The following is a 24,219-nucleotide window of genomic DNA, read 5'->3' as shown; positions in this document are numbered from 1 at the left end:
CCCCCTGTCCAGAGCTTCTGCCCCTCTGTCCAGTGGGGTCATTTAGAAGGGTCGCCGTGGTTAGGAGGCCACGGAAGCGGAAAATGGGACGGACTGAGACTATGGTGAAGTGGGGGCCACGTCCAGCACCAGAGCCGCCACCGCGGACAGATGCCCACCCAGACCCTCCCCAATAGGTTCAGGTTTTGCGGCCGGAGTCCGCACCTTGGGGGGGTACTGTCACACCCTGACCATAGTTTGCTTTGTATGTTTCTATGTTTTGTTTGGTCAGGGTGTGATCTGAGTGGGCATTCTATGTTGTGTGTCTAGTTTGTCTGTTTCTGTGTTTGGCCTGATGTGGTTCTCAATCAGAGGCAGGTGTTAGTCATTGTCTCTGATTGGGAACCATATTTAGGTAGCCTGTTTGGTGTTGGGTTTTGTGGGTGATTGTCCCTGTCTCTGTGTTTGCACCAGATAGGGCTGGTTTGGTTTTTCACATTTCTTGTTTTGTTAGTCTATTCATGTATAGTTTCTTTATTAAAGAACCATGAATAATAACCACGCTGCGTTTTGGTCCGCCTCTCCTTCGACTCAAGAAAACCGTTACAACTGGGCTGAACACAAAAACCAACATAGAAAAACAAACAGACTGCCCACCCCAACTCACGCCCTGACCATACTAAATAAAGACAAAATAAAGGAAATAAAGGTCAGAACGTGACACTGACATTACACCATCACTGTTGATCCACCCACTGATAATTAGCATCACATGTGGTCCACCCACTCCTTTCGCAATGCCCCCTTTCAGACACACTCCAAGTATGCTGTTTCCCATACTTGGCCATCGGGAGTTCCATTGGAATATGTGGATGGCGTCATCGCTATCTTGGACTTGGACTGAATTAGGTTCCGGTACTCATTTTGTGTGCTTGTACTGTTTATATTTAGGAGCAGGAGCACCACAATACCTTGGAGCTGATATTCTATAAGCGGAATAAGAGCTCAAGCAGCAGAACATTTGAGGTGCAGGAATTCAGCTCCTGGCCAAGTCACGAACTGGCTAAATGGCACAACCGGTTACATGGCGTCCCTTGAAGGCAAGAACAAGATTTGTCAGGAGAAGTGCAGCATTATAGCAAGGAGATGTATACTTGGAATACGGAGGAGGAATGGAAGGAAAAAGAGAGGTCTAAGAGAGAGAGGGAGGAAGAGGAGGTCTAAGAGAGAGAGGGAGGAAGAGGGTGAGCTTGAGTCTGTTAAAAATGGTGAACAAAGGGAGATGGTTTGTTAAAGAAGAATGGTAGAAAGTGTAAGCTGAGTGAGCTGTACGCCGGATCGAAGATAGGAGGAGAAAATGGAAGTGAATGAGGGCGAAGTATTGGAGGTGGTATGTGTGGTGAAGGTCTCGGGGCCCGAGGCTTACACCAAGGGTCAGGATAAAGATGAGTCTGTGACAATAGGAGGGAAATTTGGGAAAAAGAAAAAGTGGACGCCTGCCTTTTGGCTGACATTTGTGGGTTCAGGGTGGGTGAAAACAGTTAGGTGCTGTGGCATCAATGAGGGCAACCAGAAGTGATATTTTTTGTTAATTGTTTCTGTTTCTGCTGGTCAGGGGGAGCAGGTGCTCCGTGTTAAATAAATGAGGACAAGAGAGGTGAATTGTTTTGCTCTCAAGAAAAGGGCACCATTGAGAGGTTATTTATTTTACCAAGTAAGTTGACTGAGAACACATTCTCATTTACAGCAACAACCTGGGGAATAGTTACAGGGAAGAGGGATGAATGAGCCAATTGTAAACTGGGGATGGTTAGGTGACCATGATGGTATGTGGGCCAGATTGGGAATTTAGCCAGGACACCGGGGTTAACACCCCTACTCTTACAATAAGTGCCATGGGATCTTTAGTGACCACAGAGAGTCAGGACACCCATTTAACATCCCATCCAAAAGACAGCACCCTACACTGGGCAATGTTCCCAATCACTGCCCTGGGGTATTGAGATATATTTTTAGACCAGAAGAAAGGGTCCCTCCTACTGGCCCTCCAACACCACTTCCAGCAGAATCTGGTCTCCCATCCAGGAACTGATCAGGACCAACCCTGTGTAGCTTCAGAAGCAAGCCAGCAGTGGAATGCAGGGTGGTATGCTGGGGTAGAGGTAAATGTCAAAGTTGACCAACTGAAGGGGAACATTCCCGGTGTTTGTGATACGTTGTCTGAGTATTGACGTTGAGTCTTTGCCCAACAAAGAGATGGTAGGATATATAAGTTATTCCATACAAGCTTTGTGCCGAATACACTACGTTGTTACAGGTGTCAAGCTTATGGGCATGTGGCAGCAGTGTGTAGGAGGGAGGTTCCTATGTGGCAGCAGTGTGTAGGAAGGAGGTTCCTAGATGTTCCTATGTGGCAGCAGTGTGTAGGAGGGAGGTTTCTATGTGTGAGAAGTGTGCCGAAGGGAATGAGACAAAGGAATGTGTAGCATTGGGGAAAGTAGTGGTATGTGTTAACTGTAGGGGTGCCCATGTGGCTGGGGATCAGAAATGTCCCGTGTGAGAGAGGCAGGTTGAGGTTTCCAGGGTTAGAGTAGTGCAGAAGTTGACCTATGCTGAGGTAGTGAGGAAAGTAGAGGAAGATGGGTCAAGGGGGAGGGATCCTGAGAGGACTGGTGTGACTAGTAGATCTGTACCAGAACAGAGGGAGGGATCCTGAGAGGACTGGTGTGACTAGTAGATCTGTACCAGAACAGAGGGAGGGATCCTGAGAGGACTGGTGTGACTAGTAGATCTGTACCAGAACAGAGGGAGGGATCCTGAGAGGACTGGTGTGACTAGTAGGTCTGTACCAGAACAGAGGGAGGGATCCTGAGAGGACTGGTGTGACTAGTAGATCTGTACCAGAACAGAGGGAGGGATCCTGAGAGGACTGGTGTAGTAGATCTGTACCAGAACAGAGGGAGGGATCCTGAGAGGACTGGTGTGACTAGTAGATCTGTACCAGAACAGAGGGAGGGATCCTGAGAGGACTGGTGTGACTAGTAGATCTGTACCAGAACAGAGGGAGGGATCCTGAGAGGACTGGCGTGACTAGTAGATCTGTACCAGAACAGAGGGAGGGATCCTGAGAGGACTGGCGTGACTAGTAGATCTGTACCAGAACAGAGGGAGGGATCCTGAGAGGACTGGCGTGACTAGTAGATCTGTACCAGAACAGAGGGAGGGATCCTGAGAGGACTGGCGTGACTAGTAGATCTGTACCAGAACAGAGGGAGGGATCCTGAGAGGACTGGCGTGACTTGTAGATCTGTACCAGAACAGAGGGAGGGATCCTGAGAGGACTGGTGTGACTAGTAGATCTGTACCAGAACAGAGGGAGGGATCCTGAGAGGACTGGTGTGACTAGTAGATCTGTACCAGAACAGAGGGAGGGATCCTGAGAGGACTGGTGTGACTAGTAGATCTGTACCAGAACAGAGGGAGGGATCCTGAGAGGACTGGTGTGACTAGTAGATCTGTACCAGAACAGAGGGAGGGATCCTGAGAGGACTGGTGTGACTAGTAGATCTGTACCAGAACAGAGGGAGGGATCCTGAGAGGAGAGGTGTGACTAGTAGATCTGTACCAGAACAGAGGGAGGGATCCTGAGAGGACTGGTGTAGTAGATCTGTACCAGAACAGAGGGAGGGATGCTGAGAGGAGAGGTGTGACTAGTAGATCTGTACCAGAACAGAGGGAGGGATCCTGAGAGGACTGGTGTGACTAGTAGATCTGTACCAGAACAGAGGGAGGGATCCTGAGAGGACTGGTGTGACTAGTAGATCTGTACCAGAACAGAGGGAGGGATCCTGAGAGGACTGGTGTAGTAGATCTGTACCAGAACAGAGGGAGGGATCCTGAGAGGACTGGTGTGACTACTAGATCTGTACCAGAACAGAGGGAGGGATCATGAGAGGACTGGTGTAGTAGATCTGTACCAGAACAGAGGGAGGGATCCTGAGAGGACTGGTGTGACTAGTAGATCTGTACCAGAAAAGATGGAGGGATCCTGAGAGGACTGTTGTAGTAGATCTGTACCAGAACAGAGGGAGGGATCCCGAGAGGAGTGGTGTAACTAGTAGATCTGTACCAGAACAGAGGGAGGGGTCCTGAGAGGACTGGTGTAGTAGATCTGTACCAGAACAGAGGGAGGGATCCTGAGAGGACTGGTGTAGTAGATCTGTACCAGAACAGAGGGAGGGATCCTGAGAGGACTGGTGTAGTAGATCTGTACCAGAACAGAGGGAGGGATCCTGAGAGGACTGGTGTGACTAGTAGATCTGTACCAGAACAGAGGGAGGGATCCTGAGAGGACTGGTGTAGTAGATCTGTACCAGAACAGAGGGAGGGATCCTGAGAGGACTGGTGTGACTAGTAGATCTGTACCAGAACAGAGGGAGGGGTCCTGAGAGGACTGGTGTAGTAGATATGTACCAGAACAGAGGGAGGGATCCTGAGAGGACTGGTGTGACTAGTAGATCTGTACCAGAACAGAGGGAGGGATCCTGAGAGGACTGGTGTAGTAGATCTGTACCAGAACAGAGGGAGGGATCCTGAGAGGACTGGTGTAGTAGATCTGTACCAGAACAAAGGGAGGGATCCTGAGGGGACTGGTGTAGTAGATCTGTACCAGAACAGAGGGAGGGATCCTGAGAGGAGGGGTGTGACTAGTAGATCTGTACCAGAACAGAGGGAGGGATCCTGAGAGGACTGGCGTGACTAGTAGATCTGTACCAGAACAGAGGGAGGGATCCTGAGAGGACTGGCGTGACTAGTAGATCTGTACCAGAACAGAGGGAGGGATCCTGAGAGGACTGGCGTGACTAGTAGATCTGTACCAGAACAGAGGGAGGGATCCTGAGAGGACTGGCGTGACTAGTAGATCTGTACCAGAACAGAGGGAGGGATCCTGAGAGGACTGGCGTGACTTGTAGATCTGTACCAGAACAGAGGGAGGGATCCTGAGAGGACTGGTGTGACTAGTAGATCTGTACCAGAACAGAGGGAGGGATCCTGAGAGGACTGGTGTGACTAGTAGATCTGTACCAGAACAGAGGGAGGGATCCTGAGAGGACTGGTGTGACTAGTAGATCTGTACCAGAACAGAGGGAGGGATCCTGAGAGGACTGGTGTGACTAGTAGATCTGTACCAGAACAGAGGGAGGGATCCTGAGAGGACTGGTGTGACTAGTAGATCTGTACCAGAACAGAGGGAGGGATCCTGAGAGGACTGGTGTAGTAGATCTGTACCAGAACAGAGGGAGGGATCCTGAGAGGACTGGTGTGACTACTAGATCTGTACCAGAACAGAGGGAGGGATCATGAGAGGACTGGTGTAGTAGATCTGTACCAGAACAGAGGGAGGGATCCTGAGAGGACTGGTGTGACTAGTAGATCTGTACCAGAACAGATGGAGGGATCCTGAGAGGACTGTTGTAGTAGATCTGTACCAGAACAGAGGGAGGGATCCCGAGAGGAGTGGTGTAACTAGTAGATCTGTACCAGAACAGAGGGAGGGGTCCTGAGAGGACTGGTGTAGTTCCTATGTGGCAGCAGTGTGTAGGAAGGAGGTTCCTAGATGTTCCTATGTGGCAGCAGTGTGTAGGAGGGAGGTTTCTATGTGTGAGAAGTGTGCCGAAGGGAATGAGACAAAGGAATGTGTAGCATTGGGGAAAGTAGTGGTATGTGTTAACTGTAGGGGTGCCCATGTGGCTGGGGATCAGAAATGTCCCGTGTGAGAGAGGCAGGTTGAGGTTTCCAGGGTTAGAGTAGTGCAGAAGTTGACCTATGCTGAGGTAGTGAAGAAAGTAGAGGAAGATGGGTCAAGGGGGAGGGATCCTGAGAGGACTGGTGTGACTCTCAGGATAATTTTGCACGCCCAATTTTTCAGTTTTTGATTTGTTAAAAAAGTTTGAAATATCCAATAAATGTCGTTCCACTTCATGATTGTGTCCCACTTGTTGTTGATTCTTCACAAAAAAATACAGTTTTATATCCTTATGTTTGAGGCCTGAAATGTGGCAAAAGGTCGCAAAGTTCAAGGGGGCCGAATACTTTCGCAAGGCACTGTATAACAATGGTTATCAACTGTACTGCAGGGATGGAAAATCACTGAATATAGAGGTGGTGGCAGCTGCAGAGAGGTATTTGTGTGTACGAGACTTGACGTCAGAAGAGTTACAGGGTGTGTTCAATGATGGTGTCCCATCCTTTCAGTCTGTTGGCCTGAGGTAGGACTGGATAGATTTAAATAGTGGAGTAGGGTGGGGGGGTTGTTAATGAGTGTAGGGTTAGATGGTAGATGGTAGGGTATTTAAATAGTGACGTAGGGTGGGGGGTTGTTAGTGAGTGTAGGGTTAGATGGTAGGGTATTTAAATATTGGAGTGGGGTGGGGGGGTTTAGTGTAGGGTTAGATGGTAGGGAGTTTAAATAGTGGAGTAGGGTGGGGGGTTGTTAATGAGTGTAGGGTTAGATGGTAGGGTATTTAAATAGTGGAGTAGGGTGGTAGGTTGTTAATGAGTGTAGGGTTAGATGGTAGATGGTAGGGCATTTAAAGAGTGGAGTGGGGTGGTAGGTTGTTAATGAGTGTAGGGTTAGATGGTAGGGTATTTAAAGAGTGGAGTAGGGTGGTAGGTTGTTAATTAATGAGTGTAGGGTTAGATGGTAGATGGTAGGGCATTTAAAGAGTGGAGTAGGGTGGTAGGTTGTTAATTAATGAGTGTAGGGTTAGATGGTAGATGGTAGGGTATTTAAATAGTGGAGTAGGGTGGGGGGGGGTTGTTAGTGAGTGTAGGGTTAGATGGTAGGGTATTTAAGTAGTGGAGTAGGGTGGGGGGTTGTTAGTGAGTGTAGGGTTAGATGGTAGGGTATTTAAGTAGTGAAGTAGGGTGGGGGGGTTGTTAGTGAGTGTAGGGTTAGATGGTAGGGTATTTAAGTAGTGGAGTAGGGTGGGGGGTTGTTAGTGAGTGTAGGGTTAGATGGTAGGGTATTTAAATAGTGGAGTAGGGTGGTAGGTTGTTAATGAGTGTAGGGTTAGATGGTAGATGGTAGGGCATTTAAAGAGTGGAGTGGGGTGGTAGGTTGTTAATGAGTGTAGGGTTAGATGGTAGGGTATTTAAATAGTGGAGTAGGGTGGGGGGTTGTTAATTAATGAGTGTAGGGTTAGATGGTAGATGGTAGGGTATTTAAAGAGTGGAGTGGGGTGGGGGGGTTTAGTGTAGGGTTAGATGGTAGGGTATTTAAATAGTGGACTAGGGTGGGGGGGTTGTTAGTGAGTGTAGGGTTAGATGGTAGGGTATTTAAATAGTGGAGTTGGGTGGGGGGTTGTTAGTGAGTGTAGGGTTAGATGGTAGATGGTAGGGTATTTAAATAGTGGAGTGGGGTGGGGGGGTTTAGTGTAGGGTTAGATGGTAGGGGGTTTAAATAGTGGAGTAGGGTGATGGGTTGTTAATGAGTGTAGGGTTAGATGATAGATGGTAGGGTATTTAAAGAGTGGAGTAGAGTGGTGGGTTTGCACTGCAAAATTACTTCAGTAAATGTTTTATATTTTGAATGCTGTATAACTGCACTCTAACTGCAATATTTTTTCGTAAGGAAGGTGGCGGCAATGCAACATTTATTAGGTGCCAAACGCCGTTAAACCTCATCGAAGAAGAAGTTGTATTGTTTTGATCCGTTGAAGTCGCACATAGCCGAAATACCGTTTGTCTGCAGGTAGGAATAAGTTAGATAGCTGTTCATCTTCTCATGAAATGTAGTATGTTTTACATGCGTTTTTACTTTATGCACATGTTTTACTTTCGCAATGTTCATTAACGCGTTATAGCTAGCTAACTGGCGAAATGGTTAATGCTATCTGGAGTCCTTGGGACGGCCCTACCCTAAATCCTCCCCATAACCCTTACCCTAAATCCTCCCCTAACTCCTCAATTTAACCCCTACCCATTTTAAATGTACGCTTCAATGTGTTAGCGACGTCCAAAGGACCCCGGATTGCATGAGTCCTGGCTAGCAGCTGAGGTGCGCTCTACTCCGTCCCACAGACCCGCTCTCTGCAGGCGAAACCAGGGGTTCAACCAGGAGCCCCAGCGCGACATAATTACTAGCTAGTTAGCACACAATGACAAGTTTCTTGAGCCAACTAAAAAAATGGAACAAAAAATACTCACACATTGAGTTGTTGCTACCAAAAAAGTATTAATACCCATTAATGTGGGTATTAATCTTGTTCATTCCCAGCGCGCATTTCCACCCTTACGAAAAAAAGATTAATCAGAGTGTAGTAAACTGCAAATACAGAGTCCATAATACCTTTTTCTATTTTACTGCCGTAATTGTACAGTGTCACTGCAGTTATTATGCCATTACTGCGTCCAAAATACCACAGTTGACTGCAGTTTGAAAGCTGCAATCTTTTGTTATAAGGGCAGGGTGCTGTTGCAGATATAGCATAAAAATATGGCCTTTTCTGTAGCCAACATGCTGGATGTAACATGTATGGCACTGTAATGAGATGCAAACTTATGTAGGTTTCTCTGATCAAATAGCCTAATCTAAAAATGTTAACAAACAACATCCTAACAGGTCAAAGTAATATGGAATGGACATCAGGCTACTCACAACTAATGTCCAGGAGTTGTTTTCCTTTGGGCAAAATTGTCATGATCAGTGGTTTCGAGTTCGTATCCGTCAAATAAAATACTTCTGCATTTCCCGCTGTGTAAACACATTGCAAATAGGCTTAGGATAACTCCTCCTGATAAAGTTGGGTAGCTGATATTCATAGCTTTTAAATAGCCAAATTGATTAGTCACATTACTCCTGAGTGGCAGCAGCGGTCTAAGGCACTGCATCTCAGTGCTAGAGGCGTCACTACAGACCCTGGTTCGATTCCAGGCTGTATCACAACCGGCTGTGATTGGGAGACCCATAGGGCGGTGCACAATTGGCCCAGCGTCATCTGGGTTAGGGTTTGGCCCGGGTAGGCAGTCATTGTAAATAAGAATTTGTTCTTAACTTACTTGCCTAGTTAAATAAATAAAAAATAAACAGGAATCAGGACTAATAAAACCAATGCAATGGCCTGTTTTTACAAATGGTGGGCATTCATAAAATTCCATTGCAGCTGACATGGTAGGCTGCACCCCAGTAAGTCCTTTTTGGTCCCGTCTGTACATCTTGTTGGTGCGGCAGTGATTCCCATGTCGTCCACAGAGGTTTATTTATCGGTTAGGTCCGGACCAAATCTGATCCAATCATAGACGTTTATGTTTGGTTCAGATTTTATCCAGTCTGACCCAGCCTTGATTTGGCCCATACATAGATGTCTTTTCACCTTTCATTCATAACCTCACTTCAACACCTGGGAAATATGCATATTCAAAGTCATTTTGCTTACTGGGGCTATTCTAGTTTTGGCGGGGGCCATTTTTTTTCTCTCTCACTTAAGGCAGAACAGCCAGGACCGGCCCTGCACAGAGCTAGCTTGATGTGAAGGTAGAGAAAGATCAGCTTACCTTGTTAGCCAGCTAGATGGATGAATTTCACTCATGACAGCCAACAATATAACTAAACTAAATGCTGTGGTGGAAAAAGTACCCAGTTGTCATACTTGAGTAAAAGTAAAGAAACCTTAAGAGAAAATAACTCAAAGTAAAAGTGAGTCACCCAGTAAAATACTACCTGAGTAAAAGTTTGAAAGTGTGGCGCAGTGGTTAAGGGCGCTGTACTACAGCATAAGCTGTGCCACCAGAGACTCTGGGTTCGCGCCCAGGCTCTGTTGTAACCGGCCGCGCCCGGGAGGCCCGTGGGGCGACGCACAATTGGCCTAGCGTCGTCCGGGTTAGGGAGGGTTTGGCCGGTAGGGAAATCCTTGTCTCATCGTGCACCAGCGACTCCTGTGGCGGGCCAGGCGCAGTGCGCGCAGTGCGTGCTAACCAAGGTTGCCAGGTGTTTCCTCCGACACATTGGTGCGGCTGGCTTCCGGGTTGGATGGCGCTGTGTTAAGAAGCGGTGCGGCTTGGTTGGGTTGTGTATCGGAGGACGCACGACTTTCAACCTTCGTCTCTCCCGAGCCCGTACGGGAGTTGTAGCGATGAGACAAGTTGGTAACTACTAATAATTGGACACCACAAAATTGGGGAGAAAAGGGGGTAAAATTCTAAACAAAAACAACAACAACAAATTAAAATAAATGGAATTGATAAAATGTTCTTAAATATCAAAAGTAAAAGTATGAACCATTTCAACTGAAGGTTGCTGGATCGAATCCCCGAGCTGACAAGGTTCAAATCTGTTGTTCTGCCCCTGAACAAGGCAGTTAACCCACTGTTCTCTGGTAGGCTTTCATTCTAAATAATAATTTGTTCTGACTTGCCTAGTTAAATAAAAACATATTTTCAAATTCCTTATATTAAGCAAAGCAGATGGACACATTTAAAAAAAAAAAAAAATTTAAATCATAAAAAAAATCATATACAGATAGCCAGGGGCTCGCTCCAACACTCAGACAACCATTTACAAACGAAGCATGTGTTTAGTGAGTGCCAGGTCAGAGGCACTAGGGATGACCAGGGATATTCTCTTGATAAGTGTGTGAATTAGACAATTTTCCTGTTCTGTTAAGCATTCAAAATAGAATTAGTACTTTTGGGTGTCAGGGAACATTTATGGAGTAAAAAGTACATCATTTTCTTTAGGAATGTAGTGAAGTAAAAGTTGTCAAAAATGTAAAAAGTTAAGTACAGATACTCAAACTTTTTGAAGTACTTTACACAACTGGTTAAAGCTTTACTCTAAAATAGATTAAATAAATAAAAATCCTCATCAATATACACACGATACCCGATAATGACAAAGTGAAAACAGTTTTTTAGAAATGTTTGCAAATGTAAATTAATATTTACATAAGTATTCAGACCCTTTGCTATGAAACTCGAAATTGAGCTCATCTGAATGCTATTTCCATTGATCATCCTTGAGATGTTTCTACAACTTGATTGGAGTTCACCTGTGATAAATTCAATTGATTGGACATGATTTGGAAAGGCACACACCTGTCTATATAAGGTCCCACAGTTGACAGTGCATGTCAGAGCAAAAACCAAGCCATGAGATTGAAGGAATTGTGGCCTCCATCATTCTTAAATGGAAGAGGTTTGGAACCACCAAGACTCTTTCTAGAGCTGTCGCCCAGGCCAAACTGAGCAATCGGAGGTCTGAGAGGTGACCAAGAACCCGATGGTCACTCTGACAGAGCTCTAGAGTTCCTCTGTGGAGATGGGAGAACCTTCCAGAAGGACAACCATCTCTGCAGCACTCCACCAGTCAGGCCTGTATAGTAGAGTGACCAGACAGAAGCCTCTCCTCAGTAAAAGGCACATGACAGCCGGCTTGGACTTTGCCAAAAGGCACCTAAAGGACTCTCAGACCATAAGAAACAAGATTCTCTGGTCTGATGAAACCAAGATTGAACTCTTTGGCCTGAATGCCAAGCGTCACGTCTTGAGGAAACCTGGCACCATCCCTACGGGGAAGGGTGGTGGCATCATCCTGCTGTGGGGATGTTTTTCAGCGGCAGGGCCTGGGAGACTAGTCAGGAGTGAGGGAAAGATGAACGGAGCAAAGTACAGAGAGATCCTTGATGAAAACCTGCTCCAGAGCGCTCAGGACTTCAGACTGGGGGAGAAGGTTCACCTTCCAACAGGACAATGACCCAAAGCACACTAGTTTATAAAAAAGACGCTTGGATGTTCATTCCATGTTGTTAAGGTTACTATATACTATAGGCATATTATGTTGTTGGTTGGTTACCATGCTACGGGAATATCTCCTCGCCATCTCTGCTTCTTCTCTCCTCCTCTTCTTCCTGTCTTCTCTCTCCCTCTAACTCTCTCTCTCTCCTCAAGTGATGAAGACCTCCCAGGCAGCGGAGACAGAAGGCGATAAGGTCACTTCCTGGGTGTCTGTGTGCCCCAGGGGCTTGTGGGAAGTTTGTCAGAGTAGGAAACGAGGGGCGGAGCCAACTGACCCCTCTGGAGACGTCTACCCCGAGATTGGCTCTCTGTGTCAGGTCAGAGTTCAACTCCAAGGAGAACCTACAGCTGACCCAGAGCTGTCACTCAAACCTGACCTGCCAATCGCAGTCCTTTCAGATGCCCAGGTCCCACCCCTACAGCGCTCCCAGGATACCATGCTGCAGGTCCCGCTTGGTGATTGGATCATTCTGAGGCTGGGGGAGGGGCAGTGTGACATCACAGAGGGGTGTGTGGAGGGGATGAGAGCTGGAGAGAAGTGTGAGGTAAGGAGAGGCTCACACACCAATAGCACCACACTGAATCAGCATGTACCTGCTATTACCCATTCACCCTTCATACAGCTGGTCTTAACCTTTCACTCCTTTGACCCTTGTGTCCCCAGGTAATGCTGACTCCACTAACAGACCGACTCCGGGGAGGAGAAGAGGAGCAGAAGAGAGCAGGCCCTGACCAGTCCCTGTGCATAACAGTAGAGCTCCAGTCCTTCTCTCCTGGCCATGAGTCCTGGCAGCTGTCAGCTGGAGAGAAGTGGGGCTGGGTGATGTCACACAAGCAGAGGGGGGGAGACAGGTTTAGGGCGGGGGACATGTGGGGGGCGGCAGACAGCTACAGCCGAGCCATCAAACTCCTCATCACCTTAAAACTACACACCCGGGGAGAAGGGGAGAAGATGACTCCGATAGAGGAGGAGGAGGAGGATGAGGAGACGGAGAAGAAAGATAGCCTAGAGGCCCCTACAGATCATCAGTACCGTTCCACCAAGGCCTCTCTCTACTCCAACCTATCCCTATGTCAGCTGAAACTGGGCCAGTGGTCCCGGGCCAGAGGGTGTGCATCCAGGTAAGGCTAGGAATTGCCAGGGACCTCACCAGTACTTAATTTGTAAATCGGGAATTCCCAGAACACATACTGAGCACGGGGGGCTCTGAGGTGGGTGTGGGGGGGGGGGGGGGGGGGGGGGGGGGGGCGTCCCAAACACATTGAGAAAAAAAGTGTCTAACACAACATAGCAGCAGACAGAGTAAACAGCCAAGTATCCTACTATCTATGGTGGTGAAACGGACAGCACTCTCCATGGCGCTGAATAATTCAAAGCATTTTAGACGTCACTGCATACTTGAGTATAGCTGCGGTTACACAAGTCCACATTTCTTAGAGCCTAATTTTCTAGACGTCAGTGTACAGCAACATTTTTAGACAACACTGCAGAACACCCATATACCCACATACTCAGCTGTGGAGCTTACAAGACCTGCATTTCATATCATTTTCAAGGCATCAATGTAGAACAAATATCGGAATAAAACTTCACATCAAATAAATCAATGTAGGACACAGCAGAACACGCACATGAGAATATATAGGCCTCCTGCCTATGTGATAGTATGAAGCACATATTCAGATTACCTTCACAGTACAGAACAAGTTTGTAAAGGAAGAAATATGTACTACCTTAGTTTTCAAAACTTCCCCCAACGACTCTCCCCGTGACTCTTGAGAGTCAACTTGCCATGAGCGGGATGTTTAGTCTCCTTCTCAGGCTGTTCTGAAGACTGGCTGTAGTGTCTATTTTTTCATTCTGAAAACTATAACCTGGGTGTCCTCTCTAGCCTCATCTACAAATACGCCTGTTCAAAAAAAAAAATTCTGAGGGCTATTTGTTGTTTCTTTACGTCTGAGACATAGGATGTTAATTTACTGTACATTCCCACTATTTTGCTAGTTTAATCCCTCCAGTTGTTTCTAGACCCAAGCTCCCTACTTTTTTGCGTGTTGTACAGCCCAACTCTGAATTCTGCATGACAAGCCAGGGGTTATATGTTTGCTTGTTCTTGTTATACATTTGCTTGTTCTTGAACTGCTCCGAGCACTTCGTCGGTGGATGCACTGCGCCCTCACCCCCAGCTCCCCATCTCCCTCTCCAGCTGGGTTAGGGTTAGGTCTACTAGCTAGTGAAGGTAGCTGAACTGGCGAGATTAATAGCAACGCTGTTAGCTAAGGTATCGCTATCAGGAACAGTTTGCAGTTCGATTCACTATCTCTGGAATTATTATTATTTAAACATTTTTGGGGGGCTTTCTCACGATTCAAATTCAGTAGGGAGATGACTAGACTAGGCTATGTGACGTAATTACGTAGGGACCCCTTCACTAGCTGACCACCACTACCAAGATCTGTGTCAAGATCCGTTACTTACCCCACCGGACCTCCCCATAACCTCTATGTCCAAATAAGAGAGCAGGTCTGGAATCAGTGTGGCTCGATAGGATGACTATATACAGTGGGGCAAAAAAGTATTTAGTCAGCTGCCAATTGTGCAAGTTCTCCCACTTACAAAGATGAGAGGCCTGTAATTTTCGTCATTGGTACACTTCAACTATGACAGACAAAATGAGAAAAAAAATCCAGAAAATCACATTGTAGGATTTTTAATGAATTTATTTGCAAATTATGGTGGAAAATAAGTATTTGGTCACCTACAAACAAGCAAGATTTCTGGCTCTCACAGACCTGTAACTACTTCTTTAACCTCTAGCGCCTCCCAAACCCGCATGCGGGAGCGTAATCATTGCCTGAAACTAATTAGCATAACGCAGCAGACATAAATATCCCTAGAAAATATTCCTATTCATGAAAATCACAAATTAAATATATTGAGGCACAGCTTAGCCTTTTGTTAATCACCCTGTCATCTCAGATTTTCAAAATATGCTTTACAGCCAACGCTAGACAAGCATTTGTGTAAGTTTATAATAGCCTAGCATAGCATTATGCCTTGCTAGCAGCAGGCAATCTTGTCACGGAAATCAGAAAAGCAATCAAATTAAATCGTTTACCTTTGATGAACTTCAGATGTTTTCAATCACGAGACTCCCAGGTAGATAGCCAAAGTTCATTTTTTGCCCAAAATATACTTTTTGTAGGTGAAACAGCTCCGTTTGTTCTTCACGTTTGGCTGAGAAATCGCCGGAAATTGTCACCACAGCGGCAATTTTTTTTCCTCCAAATTAGCTCCATAATATCGACAGAAACATGGCAAACATTGTTTAGAATCCATCCTCAAGGTATTTTTCTAATATCTATTCGATAATATTTTCGTCGGGACAATTCCTTTTTCTCTAGGACCGATTGGAGTAATGGCTACCTCTGTACTTTACGTGAGAATCTCTCTCGGAGCCACCATGTGACCACTTACGCAATGTTCCCCCATACGGCTATTCTTCAACAGAAATGCTGTAGACACCTTGGGGAATACGTAGAAAGCGTAAGCTCGTTGATGGTACATTCAAAGCCATATAGGGAGACATTGGAACGCAGCGCTTTCAAAACCTGGGGCACTTCCGGATTGGATTTTTCGCTTGCAACATCAGTTCTGTTATACTCACAGACAATATCTTTACAGTTTTGGAAACGTTAAGAGTGTTTTCTATCGAAAGCTGTCAATTATATGCATATTCTAGCATCTTTTCCTGACAAAATATCCAGTTTAAAACGGGAACGTTTTTTTCCAAAAATGACAATACTGCCCCTAGAGTTCCAAGAGGTTTTAAGAGGCTCCTCTGTCCTCCACTCATTACCTGTATTAATGGCACCTGTTTGAACTTGTTATCAGTATAAAAGACACCTGTCCACAACCTCAAACAGTCACACTCCAAACTCCAAACACTATGGCGAAGACCAAAAAGCTGTCAAAGGACACCAGAAACAAAATTGTAGACCTGCACCAGGCTGGGAAGACTGAATCTGCAATAGGTAAGCAGCTTGGTTTGAAGAAATCAACTGTGGGAGCAATTATTAGGAAATGGAAGACATACAAGACCACTGATAATCTCCCTCGATCTGGGGCTCCACGCAAGATCTCACCCCGTGGGGTCAAAATGATCACAATAAAAGTGAGCAAAAATCCCAGAACCACACCTAGTGAATGACCTGCAGAGAGCTGGGACAAAAGTAACAAAGCCTACCATCAGTAACACACTACGCCGCCAGGGACTCAAATCCTGCAGTGCCAGACGTGTCCCCCTGCTTAAGCCAGTACATGTCCAGGCCCGTCTGAAGCTTGCTAGAGAGCATTTGGATGATCCAGAAGAAGATTGGGAGAATGTCATATGGTCAGATGAAACCAAAATAGAACACCATACCTACTGTGAAGCATGGGGGTGGAAACATCATGCTTTGGGGCTGTTTTTCTGCAAAGGGACCAGGACGACTGATCCGTGTAAAGGAAAGAATGAATGGGGCCATGTATCGTGAGATTTTGAGTGAAAACCTCCTTCCATCAGCAAGGGCATTGAAGATGAAACATGGGTCTTTCAGCATGACAATGATCCCAAACACACCGCCCGGGCAACGAAGGAGTGGCTTCGTAAGAAGCATTTCAAGGTCCTGGAGTGGCCTAGCTAGTCTCCAGATCTCAACCCCATAGAAAATCTTTGGAGGGAGTTGAAAGTCTGTGTTGCCCAGCAACAGCCCCAAAACATCACTGCTCTAGAGGAGATCTGCATGGAGGAATGGGCCAAAATACCAGCAACAGTGTGTGAAAACCTTGTGAAGACCTCTGTCATTGCCAACAAAGGGTATATAACAAAGTATTGAGATAAACTTTTGTTATTGACCAAATACTTATTTTCCACCATAATTTGCAAATAAATTCTTCTCATTTTGTCCGTCATAGTTGAAGTGTACCTATGATGAAAATTACAGGCCTCTCTCATCTTTTTAAGTGGGAGAACTTGCACAATTGGTGGCTGACTAAATACTTTTTTACCCCACTGTAGAAGGATCACCGTGCTTTTACATGATGGTCTTTCTGGTGGGTGGGAGAAATAACGAGGAGGCAACTTGATATAATGCTGAACGCTTTTATTAGAATGTCTACAGTGAGAACAGTGAAACAATTAATAAATCATATCCGGAGAGATACCGGATGCGGGAAAATAGGTGCCGGAACAAACAGTCAAATCTGAGAGGTGCTGGATCCTGTTCCTGCAGGATCCGTTTCAAATTAAGCACTAGACCTCACGATACGATATCATGATACTTGGGTGCTGATACGATATGTATTGCAATTGTCACAATCATGGAAGATGTTTTTGGGTTGGAGGGCTGTTGATGGGCGGAAGGGGGGGTGGGGGTGCTTCGCTCATACAGGAGTAAAAAAAAGGAATAGTTCACTACTTTGGTAATTTGTATGTGACTCGTTTCAGGAAACTAGGCGTATGTTGCGCGTCACTACACAGTCGAGGCATTTGAATGTAAACATTTATTTTTTATCAAAATGCGTTTTTTTTTTTGTCAAATGCCTTCTGCAATATGTAAACTTTCATGTGCCTTAATAACAAACTTGTATGCCATCTGTAGATATTAATAAAAGTGTTAAATTACGAGCCTAGTTGGTTTAGCCACGGAAAAAGCCAGGAATCTTCCCGCTAGCCATGATTGGCTGAGGTAATGGATGGGCTGGACAAGCCGAGAGATGAGTTCCGGATTGATCTGCCATGTAGCACGCTTCTGTTTATAACTGTTTATGATCTGGTCAGTATGTGGTCCTTTCTAACGGGGCTTTTTTGAAAGCTAACATGAAGAACTGCAAAAGTGTTGCTCTCCACTTTCTGGAGGACCGAGTTTTGAAATCGGTGGAATGCCGGTGGAAGCACAGTATGATAGCTAAGGAGATGGAGAAAATTCTGGCGTTTGAATGCAAATATGCAGAGGGAGTTGAAAAGAGAACACACATAGAATTGTAATCCGGAGACCGGTGTTTTATACATCTTCAAACTAAGGGCAACCATGGCATCCATGACCGAGAGGGAGAAGTGTTCATGCATGTTTACGGGGAAGAGAGTCTAGCTAGCTACATTTTCAGATATTATACGTTTCTAATTTAGTCAGAAAGTCGTTTTCATTTCAAGCTAAAGTGTACTGTTAGTTGGCTGGCTGGCTCGCTAGCTAATGTTACGTGAATGATCTGTGTAGTAATATTATTCATATCTCACAGCCATTTGCATTGCTAGCTAACATTTGAATCTAGTTTGTTAGCTACATGCAGAATAATGCAGGGTAGTAATGTTATAAATTAGGATTATGGGTCATTGTTTAGCTATCTAGCGACATGTCTAAACAAAAGACTCCACTATGCAAGGTACCATTTCACTGTACCGTTCACACCTTCTGTGTCCTGTGCATGTGACCAATACATTTTTGATTTGATATAGTTTGTATTTTCCAGAGACGGTAATGTGAAGAACAACATGACCTGCACCAAAGTCAAATTAGGATATAACATTAGGCCAACGAGACAGTTTTCCAAGTTCTAAAATTCTCCGGTAGAATGCCCTGCTTTTATTTTGTCTCACTTACAACTGTATTTCCTGTAATTGGCTCGCCATTAACTTGTAAATAATGATCTTGTTGTGAGTTTATGTTCCTGTAATAATTAATACAAATTAGCTAAAGTTAAGACGTTGTCGGTTATGTGGTCATTATTTAAACTGGCTAGCCAGCTATCTTAATGTTAGCTGTCTAGCTAACAAGCTAACCAAAACATTGTTTATAAAGTTGCTTTTAGGTGCCTGGTTTGCTAGATTGACATAAACAGATGGGTTTATTGGTGTTAAAATACACTAGTTATGCTATTTTGAACCAACAGGCTGCTGATGTCATGCATGTGAATCCTTAAAGAGATGGGCGGGGCTAAGGCATAAGAGGGTGTGACCGATGCTGAATGGGTGTCGACAAAGAAGAACTCTCCAGTAGATACCCAAACGTTCAAGGGCCATTTTCTCAAAAGTGGGGTTACAAGTTTATTAACTTTCAAAGCAGAATTACTTTCCCTCAACTGTAGTGTTACAGTATGACCGTTTTCGAGTCTCTACTTTTATCCAATGTAAAAAAAATACATCATTTAAAATGTTGATACATAAGACAAAATCGAGCCAGTCGGTCACACATGCTCACAATCGTAAAGATTCTCTATATATTGCGATTTGAAGCTGTGATTTGTTTATTACGATTAGACATTCCCATCGTATTACTCGCCGTGTTTGATGCAGAGAGGAGAGAGCATGACAAAATTTGTTTTGATCAGTCATGGAAAAACATGTTGGTTCCCTGTTTCAAAAGAAAATTAATAACAAGGAAAAAATACTAGTTTTGGGCAGGCACAGCTGACTAATGCAAAAATAATATTGAGATATATTGTCAAATAATATCCCAATATGTAACAATTTTTTCCCGCCAGATCCACGCTGCTGGAGCCCCAAGGGCTGAAGGCCTGGTACCGCCTTGGGCAGGCCAACCTGGAGGCAGGGGAGCTGGAGGAGGCCGACAGGGCCTTCAGGAAACTACAGGAGCTCCAGCCTGACTCTCCCTCCGCCCTGAGAGGACTGAGAGAGGTGGGGAGGAGGGAGCGAGAGACGAATAGCAGACTGGGACAGAGACTCGGCAAGATGTTCAGCTGAAGAGGGAGAGTGAGAGAGGACTGATAGCCAACTGGGACAGGGACTGAGTCAAATGTTCAGCCAAGAAGGAGAGGGTGACAATTAGCAGACTATTTTTTTAATCCACAAATAGTCTTAGGCTGCGTTTATATAAGTAGCCCAATTCTGATATTTTTTCCAATATTTGTCTTTGACCAATCACAAGTAAAATAAATATCAGAATTGGGATGTCTGTGTAAATATGGGCACTGGATTATGAGATTTAAGTGTCAGTCGTTTTTTTCATTTTTTTCTTGAACTGTTAAGACACTGGAGCTGTTCTAGAAAATACATTTAAGAAGTGGTATAGAAATTAGCTGGAATTATGGGAAGGACGGCTTTTCACAAACTCTGTCCTGGGGACGCCAAGAGCCACACATTGAGGTTTTTGCCCTAGCACTACATTACTAATTCAAATAATCAAAGTTTGACAATAAGTTAGTTATTTGAATCAGCTGTGTAGTGTCAGGGCACCCCAGTTAGAAAGGCTGGGGCAGGATTAGGGTTGTAAAGGGATGGTACAACACAAATGAGTGGCTACTCTGACAAATCAGTCTGGTCTTGACATCAAACAAACAATAGCCCAGGCCAATGATACGGGAAAAAAAGATTGTACATCTTAGGAGGAGATATCTATGTGTATCTATCTACACACACACATGTACAGTTGAAGTCAGAAGTTTATATACACCTTAGCCAAATACATTTAAACTCAGTTTTTCACGATTCCTGACATTTAATCCTAGTAAACAGTACCTGTCTTAGGTCAGTTAGGATGATCACTTTATTTTAAGAATGTGAAATGTCACAATAATAGTAGAGAGAGATTTATTTCAGCTTTTATTTCTTTCATCACATTCCCATTGGGTTAGAAGTTTACATACACTCAATTAGCATTTGGTAGCATTGCCTTTCAATTGTTTAACTTGGGTCAAACGTTTCGGGTAGCCCGTTTCGGGCCCATTCCTCCTGACAGAGCTGGTGAAACTGAGTCAGGTTTGTATAGGCCTCCTTGCTCACACACGCTTTTTCATTTCTGCCCACAAATGTTCTATAGGATTGAGGTCAGGGCTTTGTGATGGCCAAATACCTAGACTTTGTTGTCCTTAAGCCATTTTGCCTCAACTTTGGAAGTATGCTTGGGGTTATTGTCCATTTGGAAGACCCATTTGCGACCAAGCTTTATCTTCCTGACCTCATGATGCCATCTATTTTGTGAAGTGCACCAGTTCCTCCTGCAGCAAAGCACCCCCACAACATGATGCTGCTACCCCCGCGTACTTCACGGTTGGGATGGTGTTCTTTGGCTTGCAAGCCTCCCCCTTTTTCTTCCAAACATAACGATGGTCATTATGGCCAAACAGTTCTATTTTTGTTTCATCAGACCAGAGGACATTTCTCCAGAAAGTATGATCTTTGTCCCCATGTGCAGTTGCAAACCATAGTCTGGCTTTTTTATGGCGGTTTCGGAGCAGTGGCTTCTTCCTTGCTGAGAGGCCTTTCAGGTTATGTCGATATAGGACTCATTTTACTGTGGATATAGATACGTTTGTACCTGTTTCCTCCAGCATCTTCACAGGGTCCTTTGCTGTTGTTCTGCGATTGATTTGCACTTTTCGCACTAAAGTACATTCACCTCTAAGAGACAGAAAGCGTCTCCTTCCTGAGCGGTATGATGGCAGTGTGGTCTCATGGTGTTTACTTGCGTACTGTTGTTTGTACAGATGAACGTGGTACCTTCAGGCGTTTGGAACCAGACTTGTGGAGGTTTACAAAAACAAATTCTGAGGTCTTGGCTAATTTCTTTGGATTTTCCCATGATGTCAAGCAAAGAGGCACAGAAGTAGGCCTTGAAATACATCCACATGTACACCTCCAATTGACTCAAAATATGTCAATTAGCCTATCAGAAGCTTCTAAAGCCATGACATTTTGGTGAATTTTACAAGCTGTTTAAAGGCACAGTCAACTTCTGACCCACTGGAATTGTGATACAGTGAAATAATCTGTCTGTAAACAATTGTTGGAAAAGTTACTTGTGTCATGAACAAAGTAGATGTCCTAACCAACTTGCCAAAACTATAGTTTGTTAACAAGAAATTTGTGGAGTGTTTGAAAAATTAGTTTTAATGACTCCAACCTAAGTGTATGTAAACTTCAGACTTCAACTGTTCATACACACACACACACTACCGGTCAAAGGTTTTACTCATTAAATGTTTTTTCTTTATTTGACTATTTTTCTACATTGTATAATTAATAGTGAAGACATCAAAGCTATGGAATAATAGAGTCTAAAAAAGTGTCAAATCAAATAAATATATTTTATATTTGAGGTTCTTCAACTAGCCACCCTTTGCCTTGATGACAGCTTTGCACACTTTTGGCATTCTCTCAACCAGCTTCACCTGGAATGCTATTCCAACAATCTTGGAGTTCCCACATATGCTGAGCACTTGTTGGCTGCTTTTCCTTCACTGTGCTGTCCTACTCATCCCTAACCATCTCAATTTGGTTGAGGTCGGGGGATTGTGGAGGCCACAATGGTAAAATAGCCCTTACACAGCCTGGAGGTGTTTTGAGTCATTGTCGTGTTGAAAAACAAATTATACTCCCACTCAGCCCAAACCAGATGGGATGGCATATCGCTGCAGAATGCTGTGGTAGCCATGCTGGTTAAGTGTGCCTTGAATTCTAAATAAATCACAGACAGTGTCACCAGCAAAGCACTCCCCACACAATAACACCACCTCCATGCATAATGGTGGTAAATACACATGCGGCGATCATCCGTTCACCCACACCGCATATCACAAAGACACGGCGGTTGCAACCACAAATCTCAAATTTGGACTCCAAACCAAAGGATACATTTCCACCAGTCTAATGTCCATTGCTCATGTTTCTTGGCCTAAGCAAGTCTGTTCTTATTATTGGTGTCCTTTAGTAGTGGTTTCTTTGCAGCAATTCGACCATGAAGGCCTGATTCACGCATTCTCCTCTGAACAGTTGATGTTGAGATGAGTCTGTTACTTGACCTCTGAAGGATTTATTTGGGCTGCAGTTTCTGAGGCTGGTATCTCTAAGGATCGTATCCTCTGCAGCAGATAAGCAGACAGTTTCATCATAGCGCTTGGTTTTTGCGTGGTTTTTGCGACTGCATTTGAAGAAACTTTCAAAGTTCTTGAAATGTTCTGTATTGACTGACCTTCATGTCTTAAATAAATAATGGACTATTGTTTCTCTTTGCTTATTTGAGCTGTTCTTGCCAATAGGGCCATCTTCTGTATACCACCCCTGCCTTGTCACAACAGATTGGCTCAAACACATTAAGAAGGAAATAAATTGTGCAAAGCTGCCAAGGCAAAGGGTATCTATTTGAAGAATCTCAAATATAAAATATATTTTGATTTGTTTAACACTTTTTAGTTTTTTTGGGGGGGGTTCCTATATACAGCGGTGGAAAAAGTACTCAATTGTCATACTTGAGTAAAAGTAAAGATGCCTTTTTAATAGAAAATGACTCAAGTAAATGTGAAAGTCACCCAGTAAAATACTATTTGAGTCTAAAAGTATTTGGCTTTAAATAAACAGAAGTATCAAAAGTAAATTGGATTGCTAAAATATATTGAAATATCAAACGTAAAAGTATGAACTATTTCAAATTACTTATATTAAGCAAACTAGACGGGACAATTTAATTGTTTTATTTTATTGACTGATAGCCAGCCTCCCAACACTCAGACATAATTTACAAAAGAAGCATCTGTTTAGTGAGTCTGCCAGGTCAGAGGCAGTAGGGATGACCAGGAATGTTATCTTGATAAGTGTGTGAATTGGAACATTTTCCTGTCAAAATGTAACGAGTACTTTTGGGTGTCGGGGAAAATGTATGGAGTAAAAAGTACATTTTCATTAGGAATGTAGTGAAGTAAAAGTTGTCAAAAAATATAAATAGTGTAGTATAGATACACCAAATTACTTAAGTAGTACTTTTAAAGTATTTTACACCACTGTTCATAGTTTATCTTCACTATTATTCTACAATGTAGAAAATAGTAAAAAAAATAAAAACCCTTGAATGAGTAGGTGTTCTAAAACTTATGACCAGGTGTGTGTGCGTGCGTGCGCGTGTGTGCGTGTGTGCGTGCGTGCGTGCGTGCATGTATTCGGACCCCTTGACTTTTTACGTTACAGCCCTATTCTAAAATTGATTAAATCTTTTTTTCCTCAATCTACACACAATATCCCCTAATGACAAATTTGCAAATGTATTACAGATAAAACCCGTATTCAGACCCTTTGTTAATGAGAATCATCTTTACTAATGTTGCAGAAATCAGTAAAGAGAGCACACAGCTCAGACACCCATGCATACCCCACAAGACATGCCACCAGAGGTCTCTTCATAGTCCCCAAGTCCAGAACAGACTATGGGAGGCGCACAGTACTACATAGAGCCATGACTACATGGAACTCTATTCCACAGTACTACATAGAGCCATGACTACATGGAACTCTATTCCACAGTACTACACAGAGCCATGACTACATGGAACTCTATTCCACAGTACTACATAGAGCCATGACTACATGGAACTCTATTCCACAGTACTACATAGAGCCATGACTACATGGAACTCTATTCCACAGTACTACATAGAGCCATGACTACATGGAACTCTAT

The 24,219-nt window shown here is 44.3% G+C and overlaps 1 protein-coding gene across 3 annotated transcripts; it reads left to right on the top strand.

Moving 5' to 3' along the window:
* Positions 1-7,616: 7,616 nt before the first annotated feature.
* LOC139369025 (FKBP prolyl isomerase like) lies at positions 7,617-23,835 on the top strand. Of its 3 annotated transcripts, XR_011627029.1 has the most exons (5): positions 7,661-7,732; positions 11,926-12,317; positions 12,437-12,894; positions 19,295-20,204; positions 20,779-23,831. XR_011627029.1 is itself a non-coding variant. In XM_071108605.1 (4 exons), exons 2-4 carry the CDS (start codon positions 11,928-11,930, stop codon positions 19,512-19,514), a joined length of 1,068 nt encoding a protein of 355 aa, XP_070964706.1. In that variant the 5' UTR covers positions 7,617-7,732; positions 11,926-11,927; the 3' UTR covers positions 19,515-23,835. The 3 variants fall into 3 exon arrangements, 2 of the variants coding, with proteins under 2 accessions (XP_070964706.1, XP_070964708.1); XM_071108605.1 differs by having other exon boundaries at positions 7,617-7,732; positions 19,295-23,835; XM_071108607.1 differs by lacking the exon at positions 7,661-7,732 and having other exon boundaries at positions 11,814-12,317; positions 19,295-23,822.
* Positions 23,836-24,219: the final 384 nt, after the last annotated feature.

Source organism: Oncorhynchus clarkii, chromosome 16 (genome assembly GCF_045791955.1).
Source record: "Oncorhynchus clarkii lewisi isolate Uvic-CL-2024 chromosome 16, UVic_Ocla_1.0, whole genome shotgun sequence".
Taxonomy (NCBI): domain Eukaryota; kingdom Metazoa; phylum Chordata; class Actinopteri; order Salmoniformes; family Salmonidae; genus Oncorhynchus; species Oncorhynchus clarkii.
Note: the sequence above shows the minus strand (reverse complement) of the source record. Positions and strands in the feature narration are given on the sequence as shown.

Excerpts from the sequence above, each read along its gene's own strand:
- LOC139369025 (XM_071108605.1), top strand. The coding sequence starts at position 11,928 with ATGAAGACCTCCCAGGCAGCGGAGACAGAAGGCGATAAGGTCACTTCC. Across the intron at positions 12,318-12,436 it reads GAGCTGGAGAGAAGTGTGAG|GTAATGCTGACTCCACTAAC; the intron begins GTAAGGAGAGGC and ends TTGTGTCCCCAG. Across the intron at positions 12,895-19,294 it reads GCCAGAGGGTGTGCATCCAG|ATCCACGCTGCTGGAGCCCC; the intron begins GTAAGGCTAGGA and ends TTTTCCCGCCAG.